The 23,260-nt window shown below is 44.1% G+C and overlaps 1 protein-coding gene across 1 annotated transcript in view; it reads right to left on the bottom strand.

The window, feature by feature from the left end:
- Positions 1–14,888: 14,888 nt before the first annotated feature.
- The window catches only part of LOC126204304 (uncharacterized), a 44,237-nt gene continuing 35,865 nt past the window's right edge, over positions 14,889–23,260 (bottom strand). The window contains exon 4 of the mRNA XM_049938690.1: positions 14,889–15,173. Coding sequence (XP_049794647.1) covers positions 14,889–15,173 — 285 coding nt within the window. The remainder of the gene's footprint in view (positions 15,174–23,260) is intronic.

Here is a 23,260-nt window from a genome sequence, read left to right as displayed (position 1 = left end):
AGAATGTAACTTACAAGGTGCTGACATGTTAGAGCTGTAGAGTAGTCGGCTCTGAATCGAAAGGAAGCAGATTCGCAAGGTGAGGAACTCATTCCGTGAGATGTAGCTGGTCGTTTCACAGCTCGTAACAACCATTACGGATATCACATCTGGTGTGCCCCGCGATGAGGAATATGTTCCATGTGAAAAATGGCTCTGAGCACTATGGGACTCAACTGCTGAGGTCATTAGTCCCCTAGAACTTAGAACTAGTTAAACCTAACTAACCTAAGGACATCACAAACATCCATGCCCGAGGCAGGATTCGAACCTGCGACCGTAGCGGTCTTGCGGTTCCAGACTGCAGCGCCTTTAACCGCACGGCCACTTCGGCCGGCTGTTCCATGTGAGGACAGCTTAGGCCTCATTATACTAAAAATAAAATAGCTTTACTGTGAAATAAAAAAGACGCTAATCAAATTAAAGCGATCATTTTGGAAGTACACTGTTTTCCCTATCCATCCAAAGTGCCCAGGCGTGTTCCGTTCGCCGACAGCGACACTCCTCTGGGCATCCAGTCTGTGATGAGAATACGTGCATTATGACTGAACTGGTCCTAAGCATGCTCATCGGGGTCTTTTCAGGAAATGTCGCAGTTCATTCTGTTGATTTCCGCCTCCCGGAGGAAAGTATACTAGGAGGGTTCGTTTTGTGCTGGTGCATCATCGTCTAGAAAGACGATACCATCGGGACGTTGACTCTAGGACTGGGCAGTGGACTGGATCATCCAAAGCATTTAGCTGACTCGTGATAGCTATGAGGCGCCGTACGTCGGTACATGATACCGGCTCAAAACATGGCTGACTCTTCATCTAGCTGAACACATCGGGCATGCTCTGGCCGTGCATTGGTACCTTGCCGCATCTACGCACGTCTACGAAGATCATCAGGCGTCGTAAAAACGCTGCAGTCGTCAGCGAAGAGAACACGACGCCACTGATCAACTTTCCATTCCAGGCATTTCCTTGCACAGTGTTTAAGGTGTTGTGGATTAAATTAAATTGGGTGGTCATTGAAATGCCTACAGGAAATGGCCCAGTGAAGATACCTTTTTCATCTTTATGATAACAATACTATTGTAACTCGATATCAATTCATTTCGTGAATAACTTCTTCAAAGAATCTGAAAATATTGAGTATTCGCAAAAAACTTCATGGAACCTGGGATCATACGTGCTGTTGTGGAAATCTCTAAGAAAACTTATCTTCTGGAACGTGGGGGACTATTAGTGGCCGTGAGGTTTGAGGCGCTATGTCACGGATTGCGCAGCCCCTCCCGCCGGAGGTACGAGTCTTCCCTCGGGCGTGGATGTGTGTATTGCTCTTAGCATAAGTTATTTTAAGTAGTGTGTAAGCCTAGGGACCGATGACCTCAGCAGTTTGGTCCCTTAGGAATTCACAAAAATTTGAACATTTTTAACTACTAATGAAAACGATGCGAGTGATCTGATAGTGACCGACTGAACGCATCACATGAAAAGCCATTCTTTTTCAGTAAGTAACAATGCTGAACGCAAATAATCACAGTTGAATCCCATTACTGAATAATTCGTGATATTACGGCCACATGACTTCTTGAAGATACCCGGTAAGTACAAATACGAGCTGAATGTAATGATAGTTAAGTGTATGAACAACTATGGAAACATTTCATACCATTTGAAACCCAAAGATGCAGTCATTGTTTACGAAAGAACGTAATTAGTGTTGCAATAACCACGCGGTGGTTACACCACGGCAAGAGAAAGGCATTGCTCTCGAAATAATCACGAAATTGAAAGAACCGTTAGGGGAACGAAGAACAAATTTACACATCTCGGTTACGAATCAAATGCGTCGCATAGAGTGAACGAATTCTGGTCCACCATAACTGCATGTCCGACCATATTACTCATAACGACTCAGAACAGACTTGAACACCTTGCGTTATTATGGCAGACAGCAGCAAATATTACCTTATATTCCACTGCACAGAGAAATGCAGATCACAATTCTTATTATATTCACACATAAGCCGTGCCATAATCATCAACGACTGTCCTCCTCTCTCAGTATATCTCAGAGCAGCCCCACTTTACCAACATACCATAGCACACACGAGGACCAAGCAGAACTGAATAGAGCGTTTCCTCCTGCCATATTGTCCGCACTGCCCACATCGAATTCTCATTGGTCGAGCCATCACTCGCCCTAAAGAACGTCGTTCACATAACCCACTGCAGAAGAGCTAGAATACTGCAGGGATGGCAACCAGTGGCCGCAGATTATCACAGCAAAACTGCCAACGATTAATCGTGGTACAGTCCAGAGATCGCGATGACACAGCAAAGTCGGCAAAGCACACCGATACCACAGTCGTCAGCGACGTCTCACAGTCATTCGTAACGACGAGTGGTGAGACATGTCGTCTCTCTCAGCACAGCAGCGCCCTCGTACGGAGGTGAATATAGAGGCGAGCATGGAAGTACCCTTTCTCAGTTCGCGAGCTCAACTGAAGCAGTCAGCATCATCCAGTAGAATTAAAGTCTCAGATGGAAGGTACTTTTGTAAATTTTGTACGTTGTACTTCAGGAAATATCTTAGTGTATCAAGTGATGCTTTCATAGTCAATGACAGACGTAAATTATCAAACATTCCTGTGGCAAATGATTGTATGAAGTTAAGTAAATCTTTTTATCAGTCATGTAATACAGTGAACGAAAATTTAATATGTTGTAGTTCAAACGAGCCATCACCCTGAGTAATCAAAGAACCTACAGTTATGGCTGGACTATTGTAGTTTCGTCTGCTTGTAGCATCAACAGACACGTAAAACATCATAAATTGAAACTGACAATTATAACAGACAACCTTAGACCTTCTGGGCACTACAAGGTGGGTTTCCTGTTGTTGTTCGGAATGGACGCCTGGAGGCAAAATGGTCCAAGTGGCGGCGTTTGCCCACTGTCTGGATCTATAAAGCTCTCCCAGTTGCCTCCAAAAGGCTAGCTCGCCCTACTGTAGCATTCTCAGTTATTTAAATGAGCCGGCCGCGGTGCTCTAGCGGTTCTAGGCGCTCAGTCAGGAACCGCGCGACTGCTACGGTCGCAGGTTCGAATCCTACCTCGGGCATTGATGTGTGTGATGTCCTTAGGTTAGTTAGGTTTAAGTAGTTCTAAGTTCTAGGGGACTTATGACCACACATGTTGAGTCCCATAGTGCTCAGAGCCATTTGAACCATTTTTTATTTAAATGAGCTTTCGTGGCATGTTGACAGGAGAAACAGTGTATATAAGCACCACTGTTCACAGTTGGAGACGAAATGTGCTTTACTGTACAACAATGACAATGATTATGTTAATAAGCGGATTCAGAACGAGAATTTTGACAGCAGAGAGCTCCCGTGCTGCTCGATACTGCACGCAAACTCTCGTCGCCCAGCTCATCAATGACAAGTATCAGTTGTTCACTAAGATCAACCCCCGTCGAATGTCTGCCCATACTGAGCTCTATCGACTTCTATGAAAAGGATCTGTCCTCGAGTTTAAACGCATGCAAGGCAACCCACAACTCCCTGTCCATCAAGATGCGGTTACCCTAGAAGGAAAACGGCTTCGATAACAAAAATCATCCACGGAAACAGCAATGGCTCTACACGTTTCACAAGGAGAGGTGCCCACTCGTCATCGCCGAATTCGTTCAAATTCATGACACATGAAAGTGACCCAAGTGGTGATTTCAGTTGGCCAATCGTTTAGGAAATAAAAGGAATTTTGATACGGATCTATCATCATATGCACCTTATCTATTGTCCCTGTGAGCAAGCACTGTTTGGCTCAGCGGTTATTGAATCAGATGAGAGCAGGAATAAGTGACCACCGTCTTAGACATCTAGACCTCCTGCAACGGACGCGATATACTAACGTGTATTTGGCGTCACGCATCCCCCATTTTGCACAGATACTCCCGATACCACCCGCATGTTGGCGGTTTTGGGATCCTTTGCTAGTACGAGCATGTTATTTAAGATTCGTTACGAGTCCCTAACCCTCCCGAGGAGCAGAGGGGGTTTAGGCCTTTGTCATGTTCAGAACAGAGCGAAGGCCCTGTTCGTCAGCTGTCACCTGCAACTGTGGCGACGGAGCCCGACGTGCCTCACAAGTTTATTACTGGAGGCCTAAAGACCAACCTCATTCGCACCCCCTGTGATGATATCGGACATTACAGCACCTTTCTTCTACATTAGCCAATTCTTCCTTGAATTAAGCTACTTCCACACCGCACTACTACCCACAAGCTTGATGATGACGAGGGCGATATATGCTGCCATGCAACTGAACAGGACGCCGAATTTGATTGAAAGCAAACACACCACTGCGAAGTGGCGTGCTGTGTGGCAGGCAGTGAACGCCACCACCCTTGATACTGACGTGGAATCTGCATGGTACGTAACTGTTAATGGGAAACAGTTGTGCCAGTCCCGCCTACATCACATCCACCTTGCCGACTAACCCTTGTGTGCCACATGCCAAGTGATTGACACGGATGGACATCGTTTCGAATGCGGGTCGGCAAAGGACATTTCGCATTAGATGCGTCAGACATTGGCTTTTCTCACACCCAAGACTCCCGACAGGATAACTACTCGATCACTTCTTTTCCCCGATGAGATGTATTTCCCAAGACCAAAAACGAACTTTGTGACGTGAATTAGCGGCCACGCTGTTCATTCGGTAATGGCGGAAAGGCAGTATCCGATTTTTGGTGTTACCTCAACGAACGACATTGTGCGATCGTCAAGAACCCTAAGTACAGGTAATACACTCCTGGAAATTGAAATAAGAACACCGTGAATTCATTGTCCCAGGAAGGGGAAACTTTATTGACACATTCCTGGGGTCAGATACATCACATGATCACACTGACAGAACCACAGGCACATAGACACAGGCAACAGAGCATGCACAATGTCGGCACTAGTACAGTGTATATCCACCTTTCGCAGCAATGCAGGCTGCTATTCTCCCATGGAGACGATCGTACAGATGCTGGATGTAGTCCTGTGGAACGGCTTGCCATGCCATTTCCACCTGGCGCCTCAGTTGGACCAGCGTTCGTGCTGGACGTGCAGACCGCGTGAGACGACGCTTCATCCAGTCCCAAACATGCTCAATGGGGGACAGATCCGGAGATCTTGCTGGCCAGGGTAGTTGACTTACACCTTCTAGAGCACGTTGGGTGGCACGGGATACATGCGGACGTGCATTGTCCTGTTGGAACAGCAAGTTCCCTTGCCGGTCTAGGAATGGTAGAACGATGGGTTCGATGACGGTTTGGACGTACCGTGCACTATTCAGTGTCCCCTCGACGATCACCAGTGGTGTACGGCCAGTGTAGGAGATCGCTCCCCACACCATGATGCCGGGTGTTGGCCCTGTGTGCCTCGGTCGTATGCAGTCCTGATTGTGGCGCTCACCTGCACGGCGCCAAACACGCATACGACCATCATTGGCACCAAGGCAGAAGCGACTCTCATCGCTGAAGACGACACGTCTCCATTCGTCCCTCCATTCACGCCTGTCGCGACACCACTGGAGGCGGGCTGCACGATGTTGGGGCGTGAGCGGAAGACGGCCTAACGGTGTGCGGGACCGTAGCCCAGCTTCATGGAGACGGTTTCGAATGGTCCTCGCCGATACCCCAGGAGCAACAGTGTCCCTAATTTGCTGGGAAGTGGCGGTGCGGTCCCCTACGGCACTGCGTAGGATCCTACGGTCTTGGCGTGCATCCGTGCGTCTCTGCGGTCCGGTTCCAGGTCGACGGGCACGTGCACCTTCCGCCGACCACTGGCGACAACATCGATGTACTGTGGAGACCTCACGCCCCACGTGTTGAGCAATTCGGCGGTACGTCCACCCGGCCTCCCGCATGCCCACTATACGCCCTCGCTCAAAGTCCGTCAACTGCACATACGGTTCACGTCCACGCTGTCGCGGCATGCTACCAGTGTTAAAGACTGCGATGGAGCTCCGTATGCCACGGCAAACTGGCTGACACTGACGGCGGCGGTGCACAAATGCTGCGCAGCTAGCGCCATTCGACGGCCAACACCGCGGGTCCTGGTGTGTCCGCTGTGCCGTGCGTGTGATCATTGCTTGTACAGCCCTCTCGCAGTGTCCGGAGCAAGTATGGTGGGTCTGACACACCGGTGTCAATGTGTTCTTTTTTCCATTTCCAGGAGTGTATTTTTCTAATTTTCTTTGGAGTGCATTCCATAATCCGCCTCGCAGCTGGATTATCGATGACATGAGAAGATAACCATCGCACCTCTTTCCAGTTCCTTTTTTTATGAGATTGAACAAACAACGGAAACAACACAGCAACGAGACGACAGTCATCGAAAAACTCGCAGCGGGCTATAGTATGGAGCATCCCTATGTCGTAACGGGACGACTTTCTATTATTTTGGTTATGTAGCCGAAGAGGAACGGCTTTCCTTTATCCATTTGTATCAAAAAAATAAAAAATATAAAATCTAAAAAGGTAAAAAAGCGGTAAGAGAACGGATTCATATTGAAACAGTGGCTGGTTCGACTCCACCCAGCAACAAATATTTTTGTGCTCCTTCTTCAACATCCGGTAAACTCATAACAGACTTGTACAAAAAGTATTTAACTGATGTGATGAAGCCCTACGTGCAACACAATAAATGTCTTCTGTTTACTGACTCGTGGAAAGGACAAACAAAATTGACAAATATACGACGAACTGTTCCAAGGCGAAGATGGATTGCGAACGCGCAGTATCACAGTAACGTCCCCCAAATGTACGCCACTAGTGCAACCCTACGATATATAGTTTTATCGTCAGGTAAAATATCTAATAAAAAATGTCAAAACTGCACTTACCTTATCGAGAAAGAAGAAGATATCACTTCCCAAGAATCTTGCATCAAATTACATTCCGTTATGTATCACCAGCTATCCTCGCACGCATTCAGCGACATGTTGCGTTACGCGTGGTTCGCTACTGGACTGTGCGATCAAAGAAGCTGTTTTCAGAATGTCAAGTTTGTTTTTCTGTGGATACATTAAAAAAACCATGTCACTGGATATTTATGGAATGGTTTATTAGCGCCTTCTACTCGCGCACACAATAATGCAGGGATGTTCTGAAAATTCTGCAGTACCACATATACGTGACACAGGCATACTGTGTCACAATAATACACTGTCGCTTACTGCAGATGTTGTTACTGAAAGTCTTGCAGTAACCAGTGTAAAGTGCATCCCTCACCCTCCGTATAGTCCAGATCTAGCACCGTATTTTTTCTTTTCCCTAACCTGCAAAAACACCTTCGTGTGATTTATTTTCCGTCATCAGAAGAAATATTAAGGGCTGCGAAGCCGATTCTGAAGGACCTTCTCGGCTTGCTTTTGTTGACTGGCAGAAACGCTAAAAAACGCTCATCGTATCCAAAGAATACTATTTTGAGTAGGACGATTAAAAATTATGAGGATAAGTAAAAGTATGTTGTAAAAAATTATGATTATTTTCTATTGGACAGCTCTCGTACACTGCAAACATTATCCGTCTGTATTACGCTTCCTTGCAGCATATTCTATCTTACTTTCGTTTCTACTGATCTATTGCCGTCCTGTATAACATATCTGATTTTATCGGTCAAATATTCATCCAGCCAGCCGCGTACCTGAGAAGGGATATGGTTACTAATCGAGAAGCTGATACCCTCGTCCATGCACCGTACGGAGAGTTGTGGAGTACGTGCGTAGATTCAACTATAGAGGCAAAATTGAAATGGTTAACAAAAACTCTGAAATCTCACAGTCCTTAACAATGAAACAGCATCAAGACGGGGGCGGTTTAAATTTCTCTTAATTCTCATTATTTTCCTCGTACACCCCATGCAAATGGTCGGGTGATTGCCCCAGAGATGATGATTTCTGATGAAAGGGTTTTCAAACTGAGCTGCTGCTCCTTCTGTACTAACATCTCTGTCGAAGTAAAATTAAAGCTTAGGAAGCTTAGGAGCTGGACATTCAGTGTAAACTCATTAGATTTGTATCAGGCAATAAACGAATGTGTTAAATTTCTTTCAGATAACCACAGTTAAATATATAACGCTTCAAGACACCGTAGCCATCGCCCCTTTTACTGTAAAACTCTTTCCCATTTAAATGTCTAAGAATATGGATTTTCATAAGTTGTTGCATACTGGTGGCACAGGCTGTTAAACTGCAGTTGGATACAATAACACGAATAACTGAATCAATAATAAACATTTCTATTATTTTACTTACATATACATAACATTTGATAAATTTGTTTTTCTGCTGATTTGTTTACAGACACAGGATACAGTGCAGCTTCTATAGTGAACAGAAGAAGATAATAAAGCGATACGTAACTACGTATCATTTAGTAAACTAACAACATTCACAAATATTTACAGCGTCTGACTAGACATAATATTTATATTGCACTTATTCATGAGTATATTCTTGTCACAGTTTAGCACTTCCTACTTGCTACTAAACTATAGTGGATCAAATTGTTCATCGTGATAATAATGTTCTATACATCATTTTTCAACACATGCACGGTAATCACTGTATGTTGAAAACTATAACATTCACAATTGAAAAGGTTGTACCTCATTTTTTAATTCCAAAGTAGCGAAACATTTTTGTGTGGAAGGTCTCGCGGCGAGGAATTATGCAACACTGTTAGGCTGTTGTCCTCTGTATATGTTCAGTGAACCTCACAAACTTACTGTACAATTCCATTCGACTGCACAAATGTTAAGTAACACTCACAACCACAGGTAGTGCATATATTGCTGAAAGAGTAAATTTTTTTCCTTGATAAGGTCCTGGAGTTGGTAACTTTTGTTTAAAGTAAGTTTTTAACTGAAGAGATCAAGTGACAGTCTTCGTCCATAGTAAAGTGTCTTACGAATGAAACACAAATATCACCGATTTTCTGCTTCAGCTGTTGGTTTCTTCGTTTCATAACGTGAATTTCATTTTGTTTACATATTGCGTTATGTTTTCGGCACACAGCGGTGACAAGAAGTTTGTTGTCTTTCAAGCTTAACTGATAGTAACCTTATGCGCACCACACATGTTTGTCATCACAGATTTATTTGCAAATACAGAATGAGTCAGGCAGAAAATCGATGTTTTTAGTATAATGAGAAAGTCATTAATTTTAACTGCCCGTGAATAGAAGATCGGAAGTTTTGTACTTAGTGTTATAACAAAGTCTTTGGTATTTAATCTCGCCATCACAGCGATACAATTGTGACATTTTAAGTCCGTGGATTTCCCCTTTCACCTATTCTTTTCTTGGTAAAGTATTTTTGCCATTTTATTATTTCACACCAAACGCTACAATTCGAAATCTAATTCGAAAGTGGCCGACTTAAATTGTTTGTTGTGTTACAATTAGCCATTAATGAACATGTACCCAAGCTATCCAACTTTCGGTTCGTATTACACCATATATGGGTGTCTGTTAAATATTCCAGCAAAAGAGGGAGGCAGAAAAGTGGGGGTAGGAAGTGGTTGCCCCCTCCTAAAGAAAGATCTTCAAAACCCGAACTTGCACCCTGCCCCACCATACCAGCGAAAGTATGAAATATAATGGATACCGATCACTAGTAAGTGTACACAAATACACATGTCAAATCTGAAAACTAGCTGATGAGCAACAAAGTCTTTCCCAGATGATAACAGTTTATTTGTAATGAACTATGCAGTTTGTTGTAAATGGTAGTCTGACTCCAAGATTTTTATGGATGCACTTCCACATATTTACTGTCCTTTTTCAAATTGAACTCTTGAAGTTTCTATGGATACGCTTCTAGATGTGCTCTGACGGGATCTCTTGGCACAGATAGCTGTAACAACGGCATCTACGCAGGAGACAGTGCAATATGTTCTGTGGTTTTATGAGACATGGTCACCAATTACGGTTCAGCGCCGATCCTGATGTACCTATGGTTGAGAGCAGAGAGATTAGAATAGCGTCAGTGTATGGTGCGGAAAGAGACTGATAGTGTTGGTGACAAGGCAAGAAGAGATAAATCTGGAGCAAGTGACGACAATGATGGTAGCGTGCGTGTAGCATTTCAGTGTAGTTGGCAGAAGTATTGCGTTGTGGTTACAGAGCGACAGAAATACCTCAGAGCACTTTGGTGAAGATTTTCACACTAACGGTTGCATTTCCGTACACACAGAGTGCAGCTCATGCAAGTTATTCAGCCACAATGTTGGGCCCAGAAGTGCTGAGTTTGCTAGGATCATTCTGGAACGAATCAATTAAAGTAGTTATTGTCCGCATTAAGTTTGTTTTTCCGATGGAGCGATTTTTCTCACTTCTGAGAAAGTAAACAGATGTAATTTCTGGATCTGAAGGTCGGAGAGCCCACTTAGCGTGGTAGAGGAGATAAGGGAACGCCAGAAAGTGAATGTGGGGTTTGGTTTGCTTCAGTGCAGAACACAAGGTTTGGACTGTTGTTTTGTAGTGAGCCTGCCATTACGACAGCAGTTTACCTGGACGTGTTGGAACTGATTGTTGCACCTGAGCTACAGTGAAGTCAGTTGAGTGTTTCAACAAAAAGTGTGATGCCATACATGGGGTTACCTGATCGCCAGGTTTTGGATGACGCCTTTATGGACAGACAGATCGGTACAGACGGTCCATAATCATGGCCATCACGTTCACCATTTTGTGGAATTACGTCTCCTCTCTTATAATTACATAAACTGAAATTCCCAGCTCGCCTATATTTGTATCTTTGGGCTAATTTCAGGAACTGCTATACGGGTTTTGGTCCGGTTTTGACTGATTCACAAGGAGGGTTGGCGTATATAATTTATAAATATTTCGTGGAAATTGGCTGAACTATGATGAACTGGGGTCCACCGACGCTTTGAAAGCGATGGCATTGCCATCTAGTGGTACATCCGCTGCAGCTCCAGATAGCATCGAAGCTTGAGCCCTTGAAAACCGAAAGGTCACATGATCAAATCCTGTCCGGACCAGCATGTCTCAGTTTCTTTTAACCTAGGAATCACACTAGACAGAATCGAAAAGCGATTCCATGTTGAACTGTAGGTATTAGTTTCCTAGGTATTAGTTTCGAAGTCGGCATTGACGGCGTAGTGGTAGTGCGGACTACGTAACTGCAAGATGCGTCGAACTGCGGTCGGAACGTGACATTTATCTCTCCCGCTCTTACTTAACAATAAAAAACCTATCCAGTAACCAACTCTTAATGATGTGGATTTTTAAGCTGTAGGTCCTCTTTCCGCTAAAATGACGTGGAATTGATAGAATTACAGGAGGTCATTCACCCACACGCAATTATTATAATTATTATAATCAGAGACATACATACATTCTCCTTCTATACCGGTTATAAATTAATGTCCACCGCCGCCTTTTCCTGAATGTATATGAACTCTATATTCAGGAACTACTGCAGGGTTTTTGATAGCCGCGGTGGATTCGTGCGATCGCTCCGCCGACATATGAAAGATCGTAAGGGGCGGCGCTTTTGATGCACTGGATACATTGTTAGTAATGCTGTGTCAGGCAGCCTGCTCACGCCTATAGACGTGACAGAGCGCCTGCAAGTTGCGAGTGCTATTTAAACCGATTTATTTATACGAAGTTGAAGCTGTATATGAAGAGTTAAATGGAGCCTTGAGAGGAATCAAAGGAGAAACAAATTTAATAATCATGGGAGACTGGAACGCAATAGTAGGAGATAAAGAGGTACAGCCAGCTGTTGGACGCTACGGCCTTGGTAAAAGGAATGATAGAGGAGACCGACTTATAGAATTTTGTAACAGGAATCAACTGATAATATCGAACACGTGGTTTCAACATCACCCCCGTAGAAGATACACCTGGAAGTCACCAGGGGATAGAGAACGATACCAAATTGATTACATTCTAGTCAAAAATAGATTTAGAAATCAAGCCCAGATATTGTGAGTGATCACAACATGGTTGTTGCGGAATGCCGACTCAAGTTCAAATGCATAAGGAAGAAAATAGGAAATGGGAAACTGAATATAGGGAAGCTTGGAAACCGTGAGACGCAGAAGGAGTTCCAAGAAAGGGCTAAGGATCTAATTCAACAGCATCCTATAGAGAATGTAGAACAACATTGGGAAAATATGAGAGATGGCCTAATAAAAGCAGCTGAAGAGATAATTGGAAAACAAAAACCTGAAAAGAGGAAGGAGTGGATAACTGATGAAATAATACTTATGTTTGAGGAAAGAAGGAAGCTCAAAAATAATGAAACGGAAGAAGGGAAAACGGCATACCGAGTGCTTAGGAACAAAATCAACAGGAAGTTGAAGCAAGTAAAAGAAAGATTCCTTGAAGACAGATGCAAAGAAGTTGAAGACCTTCTGAAGAAAGGGAACCTTGAATTAGCATACAAAACAGTGAGACGCTTCTTCTCAGGAGGACAAAGGATTAGATGTAATGCCCTAATAAGAGAGGATAATAAGATGGTGTATAATCATGAAGATATAGCACTTACGTGGAAGGAATACCTAGAGAAATTATATGGAGGCAACGTACAAGATGACATGATTGAAAGTGAGGACGAAGTAGATAAAGATGAACTAGGAGACAGCATACTAAGGTCTGAATTTGATCAGGCAATACAGGCACTTAAGCACGGAAAAGCACCAGGAATTGACTCATTGCCTGCAGAAATCATCAAAGCAGCTGGAACAGAAATAAAAGATAAATTGTATAAATTAATCTGCCAAATATATGATACTGGAGAGCTGCCTGAGGACTTCAAAAAGTGTATTATTGTTCCATTACCAAAGAAAATGCCAGCAAAATCGTGTGCACAATACAGAACCCTCAGCCTAACATCACATGCATCAAAAATTTTGACGACCATCCTCCTCAGAAGAATTGAAGGGAACGTGGAATGCATGCTCACAGAAGACCAGTTTGGCTTTAGAAGAGGGAGAGGTACGCGAGAAGCCATTATGGCCCTAAGGCTCATAATAGAAAAAAGAATGGAAAAAGGAAAGGACACCTACACAGCATTTGTTGACCTCGAAAAGGCCTTTGATAAGGTTGAATGGAAAAAACTATTCCAGATATTGAGGGAAACTGGAGCTAAGTACAAGGACAGGAGAACGATATGGAACATATACAAAGAAGAGGTGGCAATAGTGAGATGTGGGGAACATCAACAACAAGCAAAAATTAAACAGGGTGTGAGACAGGGATGTGCACTCTCCCCTGTCCTCTTTAATATGTACATACAGAAAGCAATGGACGAGGTCAGAGAAAAGTTAGGACAAGCAAATGGAATCAGGATCCAGGGAAAAATAGTTGATATGCTGCGTTTTGCGGATGACATTGCTGTCCTAGCGGAAAATGAGGAAGAATTACAAGTAGTGTTGGAGGAAATGGAAAACACTCTTGCTACACGGTACAACATAAAAATTAATAAGTCAAAAACAAAAATCTTAGTTGCAAGCAAACAAAATAATCAAGCAATTACGAATATAAGGCTGAATGGAGAGAAGCTGAAAGAAATACAAGACTTTGTCTACTTGGGAAGCAGAATAACATCAGATGGTCGTAGTAGGAAAGATGTAATAAGTAGAATAAATCAGGCAAAGACTGCATTCTATAAAAGGAAAGGACTCCTCACATCAAATATGAAAAGTCTGTCGTTAAGGAAGCGGTTAATAAAGACCTTTGTTGGGAGTGTGCTTCTCTACGGCAGCGAAACCTGGACACTTGGAGAGGACGAAAGAAGAAGGATTGAAGGATTCGAAATGTGGTGTCTGCGAAGGATGTTAAAAATTCCATGGACGGGCAGGATGACAAATGAAGAAGTCCTGCAGAGAGCGGAGGAAGTTCCAGTTCTTTGGAAGACGGTCAAGAAGAGGAGAGATATATGGATGGGACACATTCTGAGACATGAAAGTCTTCTCCACACTATAACGGAAGGCCTTGTGGAGGGCAAAAGGGCAAGAGGCAGACCTAGAAGAAAGTACATAAGCCAGATAATGCAGGACCTAGGATGCGGAAGTTTCACGGAATTGAAGAGGCTGGCCGACAATCGCACTGAATGGAGAGCTGCTGCAAATCAATCTTAGGATTGGCAACTTAAGAAGAAGATTTATACGAAAGTGATGATAATCAGTTACCTACTGCTGTCCTCGCATTATTAATCGTAGCTGTACGCAGTGGCTCGTAAATGAAATTACCGCTACGCTCGACATGTAGTGCGGTCCTAGGTACTTAGCGTTACCTGTGTGATAGTGGGTCAGATCGCTTGTTACGGATAGAGTTCAGTTTCCAAGTTCCTGCTGTGCAGAGGAACCGGCACGAATACGACACGCTGTAGAGGCGTTGACTGAGGAGATGTTGATAAACATATGGAGAGAAACTGAGTAAGGGCTATACGCTATAAGGCGCAACAAAGGGAACACAAGTGGAGAAGTATCCATAAGGACTCTATGAGTTACGCTAGCATTAAGCTACCATTTGCAACAAATCGCATACTTGCATCGAGGGTGGATCCTCAATAACAACTTTTTCTAATCAGGGGAAGACTATGCTACCCTATGTTTCGTCAAGTCCCTCCCCCCCCCCCCCCCCCCCCCACACACACACTCTTCAGTGAGAGTGTTGGATACGCCCTTGGCTCTCTCTATTAGCCGGCGCTGTCTCGTGCAGGAACGGCCTCGCCAGAAGGAGGCCGGCGGGCAGCCGCGTCAGTCGAAGCGCAGGTAGGGGTCGGCGTGGTCGTCGTGTCGGCGGCGGCGGCCGGGCCTCGGCGCGGGTCACTTGTCGTCGACGAGGTCGCCCTCCTTGTCCTGGTGCGCCGTCATGTGGCGCGTGAGGTGATGGCGCTCGCGGAACGTCTCGGCGCAGACGGGGCAGCGCAGCTTGTCCTGGTCGCGCCGCCGCCGCAGCGCCTCGGCCTGCGACTCGCCCTTGTGGTGTGACCGCATGTGGTACACCAGGTCCGACGTCATGCGGAAGCTCACGTTGCACTTGGCGCACACGTTCTGCGCCGGCAGCGACAGCGCCGCCAGCGACGGCGGCAGCAGCGCCGCGGCGGCCACCTGCCGAAACACGCGCGCACCGTCAAGAACAGTCGCCCTTCCTGTCTGGGGGCTAGGGCTGGAAAGTATGGGATGGGCGACACTTTGCAAAAGATCGCGTGAGACTGCTCTTAGTGGCGACGCTTTGTGCAGTAAATAAAAAAAAATATACCAGGTGATCAAAAAGTCAGTATTAATTTGAAAACTGAATAAATCACAGAATAATGTAGATAGAGAGGTACAAATTGACACACACATGCTTGGAATGACATGGGGTTTTATTAGAACCAAAAAAAAAAAAATACAAAAGTTCAAAAAATGTCCGACAGATGGCGCTTCATCTGATCAGAATAGCAATAATTGGCTGCCTCTGAGCACTATGCGACTTAACTTCTGAGGTTATCAGTCGCCTAGAACAGAACTACTTAAACCTAACAAACCTAAGGACATCACACACATCCATACCCGAGGCAGGATTAGAACCTGCGGCCGTAGTGGTTGCTCGGTTCCATACTGTAGCGCCTAGAATCGCACGGCCACTCCGGCCCGCAGCAATAATTACGAGGGTTGCCCAGTAAATAATGCCCCATATTTTTTTTCTCCGAAATAAAAAATATTAGAAATGTGAAACTTTAGGTGCGAGTTATTTGAAGTTTCCCGCGTGTGTACGCAAAGTTTCAATTTCCTCCGACAGAGAGCGGTGGTGTAGGAATGTTCTAAAATGGCGTCTGCAAGTGACATCCGTCAGAAACAACGTGCAGTGATTGAATTTCTCGTAGCAGAGGAAGAAACCGTGGGCAATATTCATAAACGCTTGTGCAACGTCTACGGAACATCTGCAGTCGATAGGAGTACTGTTGGTCGCTGGGCACAGAGGGTGAAAGCATCAGAGGGCGGTGCTGCGGAGCTCCGAGATTTGCCGCGGTCGGGAAGGCCTCCCACGGCTGTCACGCCTGACATGTTGCAGCGGGCTGATGTTCTCATTCGACGGGATCGACGCATTACGACTCGACAATTGGCACTGGAGTTGTCAGTAAGCAAAGGAAGTGTGGATGTGATTATCAATCAGCTTGGATACTCAAAAGTGTGTGCAAGATGGGTTCCTCGGTGTCTTACTGTCGATCACAAATCCCAAAGAAAAGACATTTCTTTCGATTTGTTGCGACGCTTTCACGTTGACGGGGAGGCCTTTTTGTCACGGATTGTGACAGGTGATGAAACTTGGGTGCATCATTTTGAGCCCGAAACAAAAAGACAATCGATGGAATGGCGTCATGCTTATTCTCCACAGAAGAAAAAATTCAAAACAGGTCCTTCAGCCGGAAAAGTCATGATGACTGTGTTTTGGGATTGCGAGGGCGTAATTCTCATTGATGTGATGCCAAAAGGCAGTACCATTAATTCAGAGGCTTATGTCAAAACATTAGACAAACTTAAGCAGCGCTTCCGGCGCCTTGGGCGTCATGTTAACCCACAGGATGTTTTGATTCAGCATGATAACGCTCGTCCTCACACAAGTTTGAGGACTTGTGAACACATCGCGAAACTGGGTTGGATAGTGTTACCCCATCCACCCTACAGCCCCGATTTGGCTCCTTCAGACTTTCACTTGTTTGGGCCAATGAAGAATTTCATTCGTGGAAGACGTTTTGCCGATGACGAAGAAGTGATTCACGAAGTGACAACCTGGCTCCGTAGGCAGAGTAAAGATTTTTACCGGCAGGGAATACACGCTCTTGTGTCTCGCTGGAAAAAGGCCGTCGAACTTGAAGGAGATTATGTGGAAAAATAAAGCAAGTAGACAAAACATCAGTCTTTCACATATGTAAATTTGATTGTTGTGGAATAAATACTTCTGGAGAAAAAAATATGGGGCATTATTTACTGGGCAACCCTCGTACATAGCAAACTAGGACAAAGCAAAGATGATATTCTTTACAGGAAATGCTCAATATGTCCACCATCATTCCTGTAGTCGAGGAATAATGTTGTGAACAGCACTGTAAAGCATGTCCGGAATTATGGCGTCGGATGATGTCTTTCAGCATCCCTAGAGATGTCGGTCGATCACGATAAACTTGCGACTTCAGGTAACCCCAAAGCCAATAATCGCACGGACTGAGGTCTGGGGACCTGGGAGGCCAAGCATGACGAAAGTGGCGGCTGAGCACACGATCATCACCAAACGACGCGCGCAACTGATCTTTCACGCGTCTAGCAATATGGGATGGAGCGCCATCCTGCATAAACATCGTACGTTCCAACAGGTGTTTATCAGCCAGGCTGGGAATGATGCGATTCTGTAACATATCGGCGTACTTCTCCCCCGTCACGGTAGCAGTTACAAAACCAGAATCACGCATTTCCTCGAAGAAAAAAGGCCCGATAACGGTAGATGTGGTAAATCCAACCCATACCGTGACTTTCTCGTCGTGCAATGGAGTTTCCACGACAGTTCTAGGATTTTCGGTGGCCCAAATTCTGCAGTTGTGGGCGTTGACAGACCCTCGGAGCGCGAAATGAGCTTCGTCCGTCCACAACACGTTACTCAACCAATCGGCATCCTCCGCCATCTTTTGAAACGCCGCCGGCCGAAGTGGCCGAACGGTTCTAGGCGCTACAGTCTCGAACCGCGCGACCGCTACGGTCGCAGGTTCGAATCCTGCCTCGGGTATGGATGTGTGTGATGTCCTTAGGTTAGTTAGGTTTAAGTAGTTCTAAGTTCTAGGGGACTGATGACCTCAGCAGTTAAGTCCCATAGTGCTTAGAACCATTTTTTTTTTTTTTTTTGAAACGCCCACACCGCAAATGCCATTCGCTTCACTAAATCGCCAGGTAACAGTTCATGATGTCGATGGATTTTGTACGGATAGCATCGGAGGGTACGCCTAAGTGCCAACCAAACAGTAGTGTATGGAATGCCGGTGCGACGTGTGACTACACGAGCGCTGACTTCCCCGTGCATAGACGAACCCGTTACAGTCTCCATTTCTTCCTGAATTGTCTCAGCAGCATTACGCCTTGTGCTCGGTCGGCAACTACGGGGTCTATCGTCTAAACAACCCGTGGCTTCGAACTTCGAAATCATTCTCGCCACAGCTGCATTTGTCAACGTACCTTTACCCGTTCGAATCCTCTTCCTATGGCGATAGGATCGTAACGCTGAACTAGCACATTCCCCATTCTGATAACACAGCTTCACTAAAAGCGCCTTTTCAGGTAACGTCAACATGCTGCGACTGCTGGTGCATCTGATTCTCCTTTTATACACGATTGTCATACGCAGTCACTGACGTTTTGCTGTCCAGCACCATCTGTCGGACATTTTGTGAACTTTGTTTCTTTGTTTTTGGCTCTAATAAAACCCCATGTCATCCCAAGCATGTGTGTCAATTTTTACCTATCTACATTACTCCGTGGTTTATTAAGTTTTCAAATTTATACTGACTTTTTGATCACCCGGTATATTGTTGTTTCTTTCATTAAAGACTATAAAGTGTTTTCGACATTTTGGCACAAGACACGCTCCCGATTATCAGAGAGTGAATCACCCAATTTGCATATCATTCAGGCATTTTTTGGTAATTTTTAAAAAAAGTAAAAAAGAAGCTTGTAGCGTTCTCTTACAATTAGAGCTTACATTTTCAATGAGAATACACTATTACAGATGTGACGCATATTTTACTGCCGGAAGACGACATGGACCACAGTCCACCATTGGCCATCCCTGAAATACACTCAGAGACAAAAAAAAAAGGGCTGACGCACTATGAAGGAATTATCAGCACGATACGGTAATCGGTATATGTGATGTACATGTACAAACAAACGATTACAATTTCAGAAAAACTGAATAATTTATTCTGGAGAAAGAGCTTCACAAATTGAATGTGAGTGAACAACAGATACGCGCGTCCTTGTCCCTGCACGGCAACTCCCATTCTTTCGTTTCAACGACACAATCTTAAACTCGACAGCATTTTACACCGATAGAATATAACGCATATCCCTAACTGGGCGATCGCGTCATCTTACGTTAAAAAAAAGTAAAAAATAAATAAAAATTAAAAAAGACACACCACGAAGGAATCATGAGAACTGGAGAGAGTTCGATAGAAGTTACGCACATGTCATCTAAACAAACAAGTGATTACAATTTCAGAGAAATTTGATGAATTGTTCAAGAGCAAGAGCTTCACAGATTGAGCAAGTCAGTATTGCATTAGTCCACCTCTTCCCTTACGCAAGCAGTTATTCGGCCTGGCATTGACTAACAGATTTTAAAGAACATAGTTCTTATACAGTAAAACAGCGATCTGTAAATATTATAAATATACTGGAAGCAGTCTTGATCGCGTAAATTTTTTAATGTGGTGACCGGTTTCGATCTTTTTATAAAATCATCTTTGACAGTGCGCCACCAGCCACAAGCAAGAGGGTTGCCATGCGCCACCACCTCCGGCAGATATTCATGGTCTGAAGATGAAACTAGTCACCACATTAAAAAGTTATGCGATCAAGACTGCTTCCAGTTTATTGACTAACAGAGTTGTTAGATGTGCTCATGAGGGATATCACGCCAAATTATTTTTTTAAAGAGGTGGAGACCCTCCACTCCCACACCGGCATGATGGCCAACACAAAAGGTCTACTGCCATCTCTGCATGAGGCTTAGTTTTCACTTTAGGTTCAAATGGTTCAAATGGCTCTGAGCACTATGGGACTTAACGTCTGAGGTCCCGTAGACTTAAGACTGACTACTTAAACCTAACTAACCTAAGGACACCACACACATCCATGACCGAGGCAGTATTCGAGCCTGCGACCGTAGCAGCAGCGAGGTTCTGGACAAGCGCCTAGAACCACTCGGTCACACTTTAAATCTCGCAGGATGTGTGTACTGCGATGCTTGAGTACATCTAGTTGAAACTAGAAAAAATTAAACTCCTCCCGAACAGGCCATGAAGGCCCAACGGCATCGACCAGCCGCCGAGTCATGCTCAGCCCACAGGCGTCACTGGATGCGGATACGGAGGTGCATGTGGTCAGCACACCTTTCTTCCGGCCTTAAGTTTCCTAGACCGGAGCCGCTCCTCAGTTTGCCTCACAAGGGCTGAGTGTACCCCGCTTGCCAACAGCGCTCGGCAGATCGGATGGTCACCCGTCCAAGTGCTACCCCAGCCCGACAGCGTTTAACTTCGGTGATCTGCCGGGATCTGGGGTTACCACTGCGGCAAGGCTGTTGGCTGTACGTCTAATTAAGGTTAACCGTTAATACGCTCTCATCTGGAGATATCAAACTGATTTCGCCTGTCATACGAGCTGACAACCAGGAGTGAAGGTCTGTGGTGCTAATACTATTATTGTTATTATTTTTTTTTTCGTAGGACACCTTTGGTTCTCGTGCACGGAACCCATTCGAATGATTCCTTCGTAGTGCGTCGCTTGTTTTACTTATTTTTTAATTTGTTTTTCTTAGAGTGTATTTCAGGAATACCCAATGGTGAATTGTGGCTGATGTCGTCTTCCGGCAGTAAAACACTTGTCACATGTATAATAGTGTATTCTCAAAGAAAGATATACGTCGTAATTGCAACACAACGCTACAGGCATCACTTTACTTTTTCAGGATTCACCGAACAATGCATCGATTATCTGCAAACTGATGATAGAATAGAGTGTATTTTGCATTGTTCACCATTTTATCTTCTGGAAAATACACGGACTCTGCCCTGTAACATGAACCCAGTTCAGACATCAGTACGTCAGTATCTGGAAACTGAATGTGCTCAGTGCTATCCACGGTACTTACATGGCTTGAGACGACGTATTGATAACGGCAATAGTTTGACCGTGCAAGAAACTGCAACATACCCTGCTGAAAGTGGTTTTGAGACTTTTAGTAGCTATGAATGTGATACTACTACTAATCTGACAAATAATGTGAATGTAGATGACGAAAGTATCTTTTAGGCTGGGTGGCTAAGTAGTGATTCCTATGAGCAGCTAAATAACGCGAATACATCAAAAAAGTGTGTTCGGTCAGGAAGAGAACGGAGATGATGTGATCGAGCAATCCTTCACAACCCACACCGAGACAATTAAATGCGTTCATTTGTTATTATAGCATGCTAGACAAAATTCATTTAACCATATTAGTATTTTAAGGGTCCTAAAAATGAGAACTGTCGTCAGGAAAAAAGTAAATGGAAAACAGAAACCGAAAGAACTGCACGGTTATTTCTCTAATGTGAACTGAAAACTAGTGATGCAAAATGGAGTATGTTTTATGCATAATTTTGCAAATTTTTCAATTTTGTAAGTAAAGAGCTATTTCCATTAAAACTAGTGTTTTAGATTATCCGGGTTTTTCAGTTATCCGTACAATCTCGAGACCACATCAATACGAGTATCTGGAAGCTTGTTGTATTAGTTATTGGGTGGAAAAAATTTCTTGTAACTTTCATCGTATTTATATTTGCTCCTCAAGAAATACGTTGACACATCTGGCCAGGTACTTGCGAAACTGTTTACTTTAGACGGCCATGGTTTTATGCCTGTTCTGCACAGTTATGGTCTCGAAGTTCTTTGTTTGAATTTTTTCGGTGTCTTTCATAAATGATCTTTGTTTTGATGTTTTTGGTTAGTGTATCAAGGGCGTTTCTTTAGAAGAATCCTTACGAAATGTGCAAACAAAGCTAAGATTTGGGCTGTTTTCTTCGCAGTGGTGCAGCAGCAATGTATGAAGATGAACCAGAAATCAAAGGAGCTCTGTTCCAACTACGGTTTTGTGTTGTTTTTGTATTTGTTGACGTGAGAACACAAAAATTGGGTCCCAATACTATACATAAATAGTCGAAGCTATAGTAAATGAATTGCACAAGAGGAGCTAGGAACACGTGTAGTGGCGCACACAGCGAATGGATTGTGTGAAGTGAACACGGCAACAGTAAGAAAAGCTGATTTTTTAGCCAGAGGCTAGAAAAAGGAGAAGAGGTTATTTGTTGGCAGTAGTGATGGAGGTAAGCAACAATATGGAGCACGCTCTTTTAAAAAACAATACAGGCAAGAAGTTTCACATAAAAATTATAAACATCTTTTCCTTAGTTTATACATTTTCTACCACAGATACCTAATGGTTTGAAATTTTAACAGGTTTCTTCAAGTCATCAGCAAAGCCATGTATCAACACTCATGAATATATATTCATATGGATGTGTTTTACGTACATTTATATGTTGTGAAAATTTTAATAAAAGTAGGAGTTAAAAATTATATAACATTTCTTATTAGTGCAGACCATTGACTGTAGGTCACTAGAATAACAATACTGTCCTTAACATGCAGTGGGGAGTTCAAATCCATGTCTTTCACATGCTCTGAGAATATCAAAACATCAGAAATTTAAGATGCGTGAAATGGGATTCCGTGTCTCTCCTTAACGGGAAGGCATCGCTATAAAATGAAGTACAGCAAGGAACCATGGGAAGGTCATTACATATTCGTAATTGGAGAAGCAGCACGCCCTGCAGTTTGCCAACACCTGGTGACTTCGGGCTCTTGTGAAGAAATGGAAATATTAATAGCCGATTGCAATGCGGATTGTTCAGATTATATGCGGATTACCTAGGTCGTCAACATTGAACATTCATCTCTGAGGAAGTGGAGCACAAATAGATCACATTGAAAAGCATTGTAGAACACACACCAAGTAAGGTAGTCACAAAAAGGGAAAGACCCGCTATGATTCCGTATCCAAGTAAGAAAAATGCTGCGAAAGTAAAGAGAGCCTCATCGCAGACTGAAGGATGGGTCCAAGAAATTTTTAGTAGCGCAGAGCACTGGTGTAGAGATACCTTGACCAGCGACAGCCCTAAGACTAGTGGTCTAGTAGATTCCGGACAAGGGCGGCTGTGAAAATAGGTGACCACCAGCGTGGCGACAGTGGCACCGAGCGACCTTGGCACGTCCACACGGTACGTACGCCAAAAATTTTAGCAGCGAGTGACATACTTCATTTTCACTTGTTCCTGGCGTACTTCCATACTGTGATTTCATTTCCTTCAGAGCAGCTAGATTAATGCCAACTTCTGTACGTATCATCTAGT

The sequence above is a fragment of the Schistocerca nitens genome, chromosome 9 (assembly GCF_023898315.1).
Source record: "Schistocerca nitens isolate TAMUIC-IGC-003100 chromosome 9, iqSchNite1.1, whole genome shotgun sequence".
In the NCBI taxonomy this organism is placed as follows: domain Eukaryota; kingdom Metazoa; phylum Arthropoda; class Insecta; order Orthoptera; family Acrididae; genus Schistocerca; species Schistocerca nitens.
The sequence above is the reverse complement of the archived record's forward strand: the minus strand, read 5'-3'. Positions and strand labels throughout refer to the sequence as shown.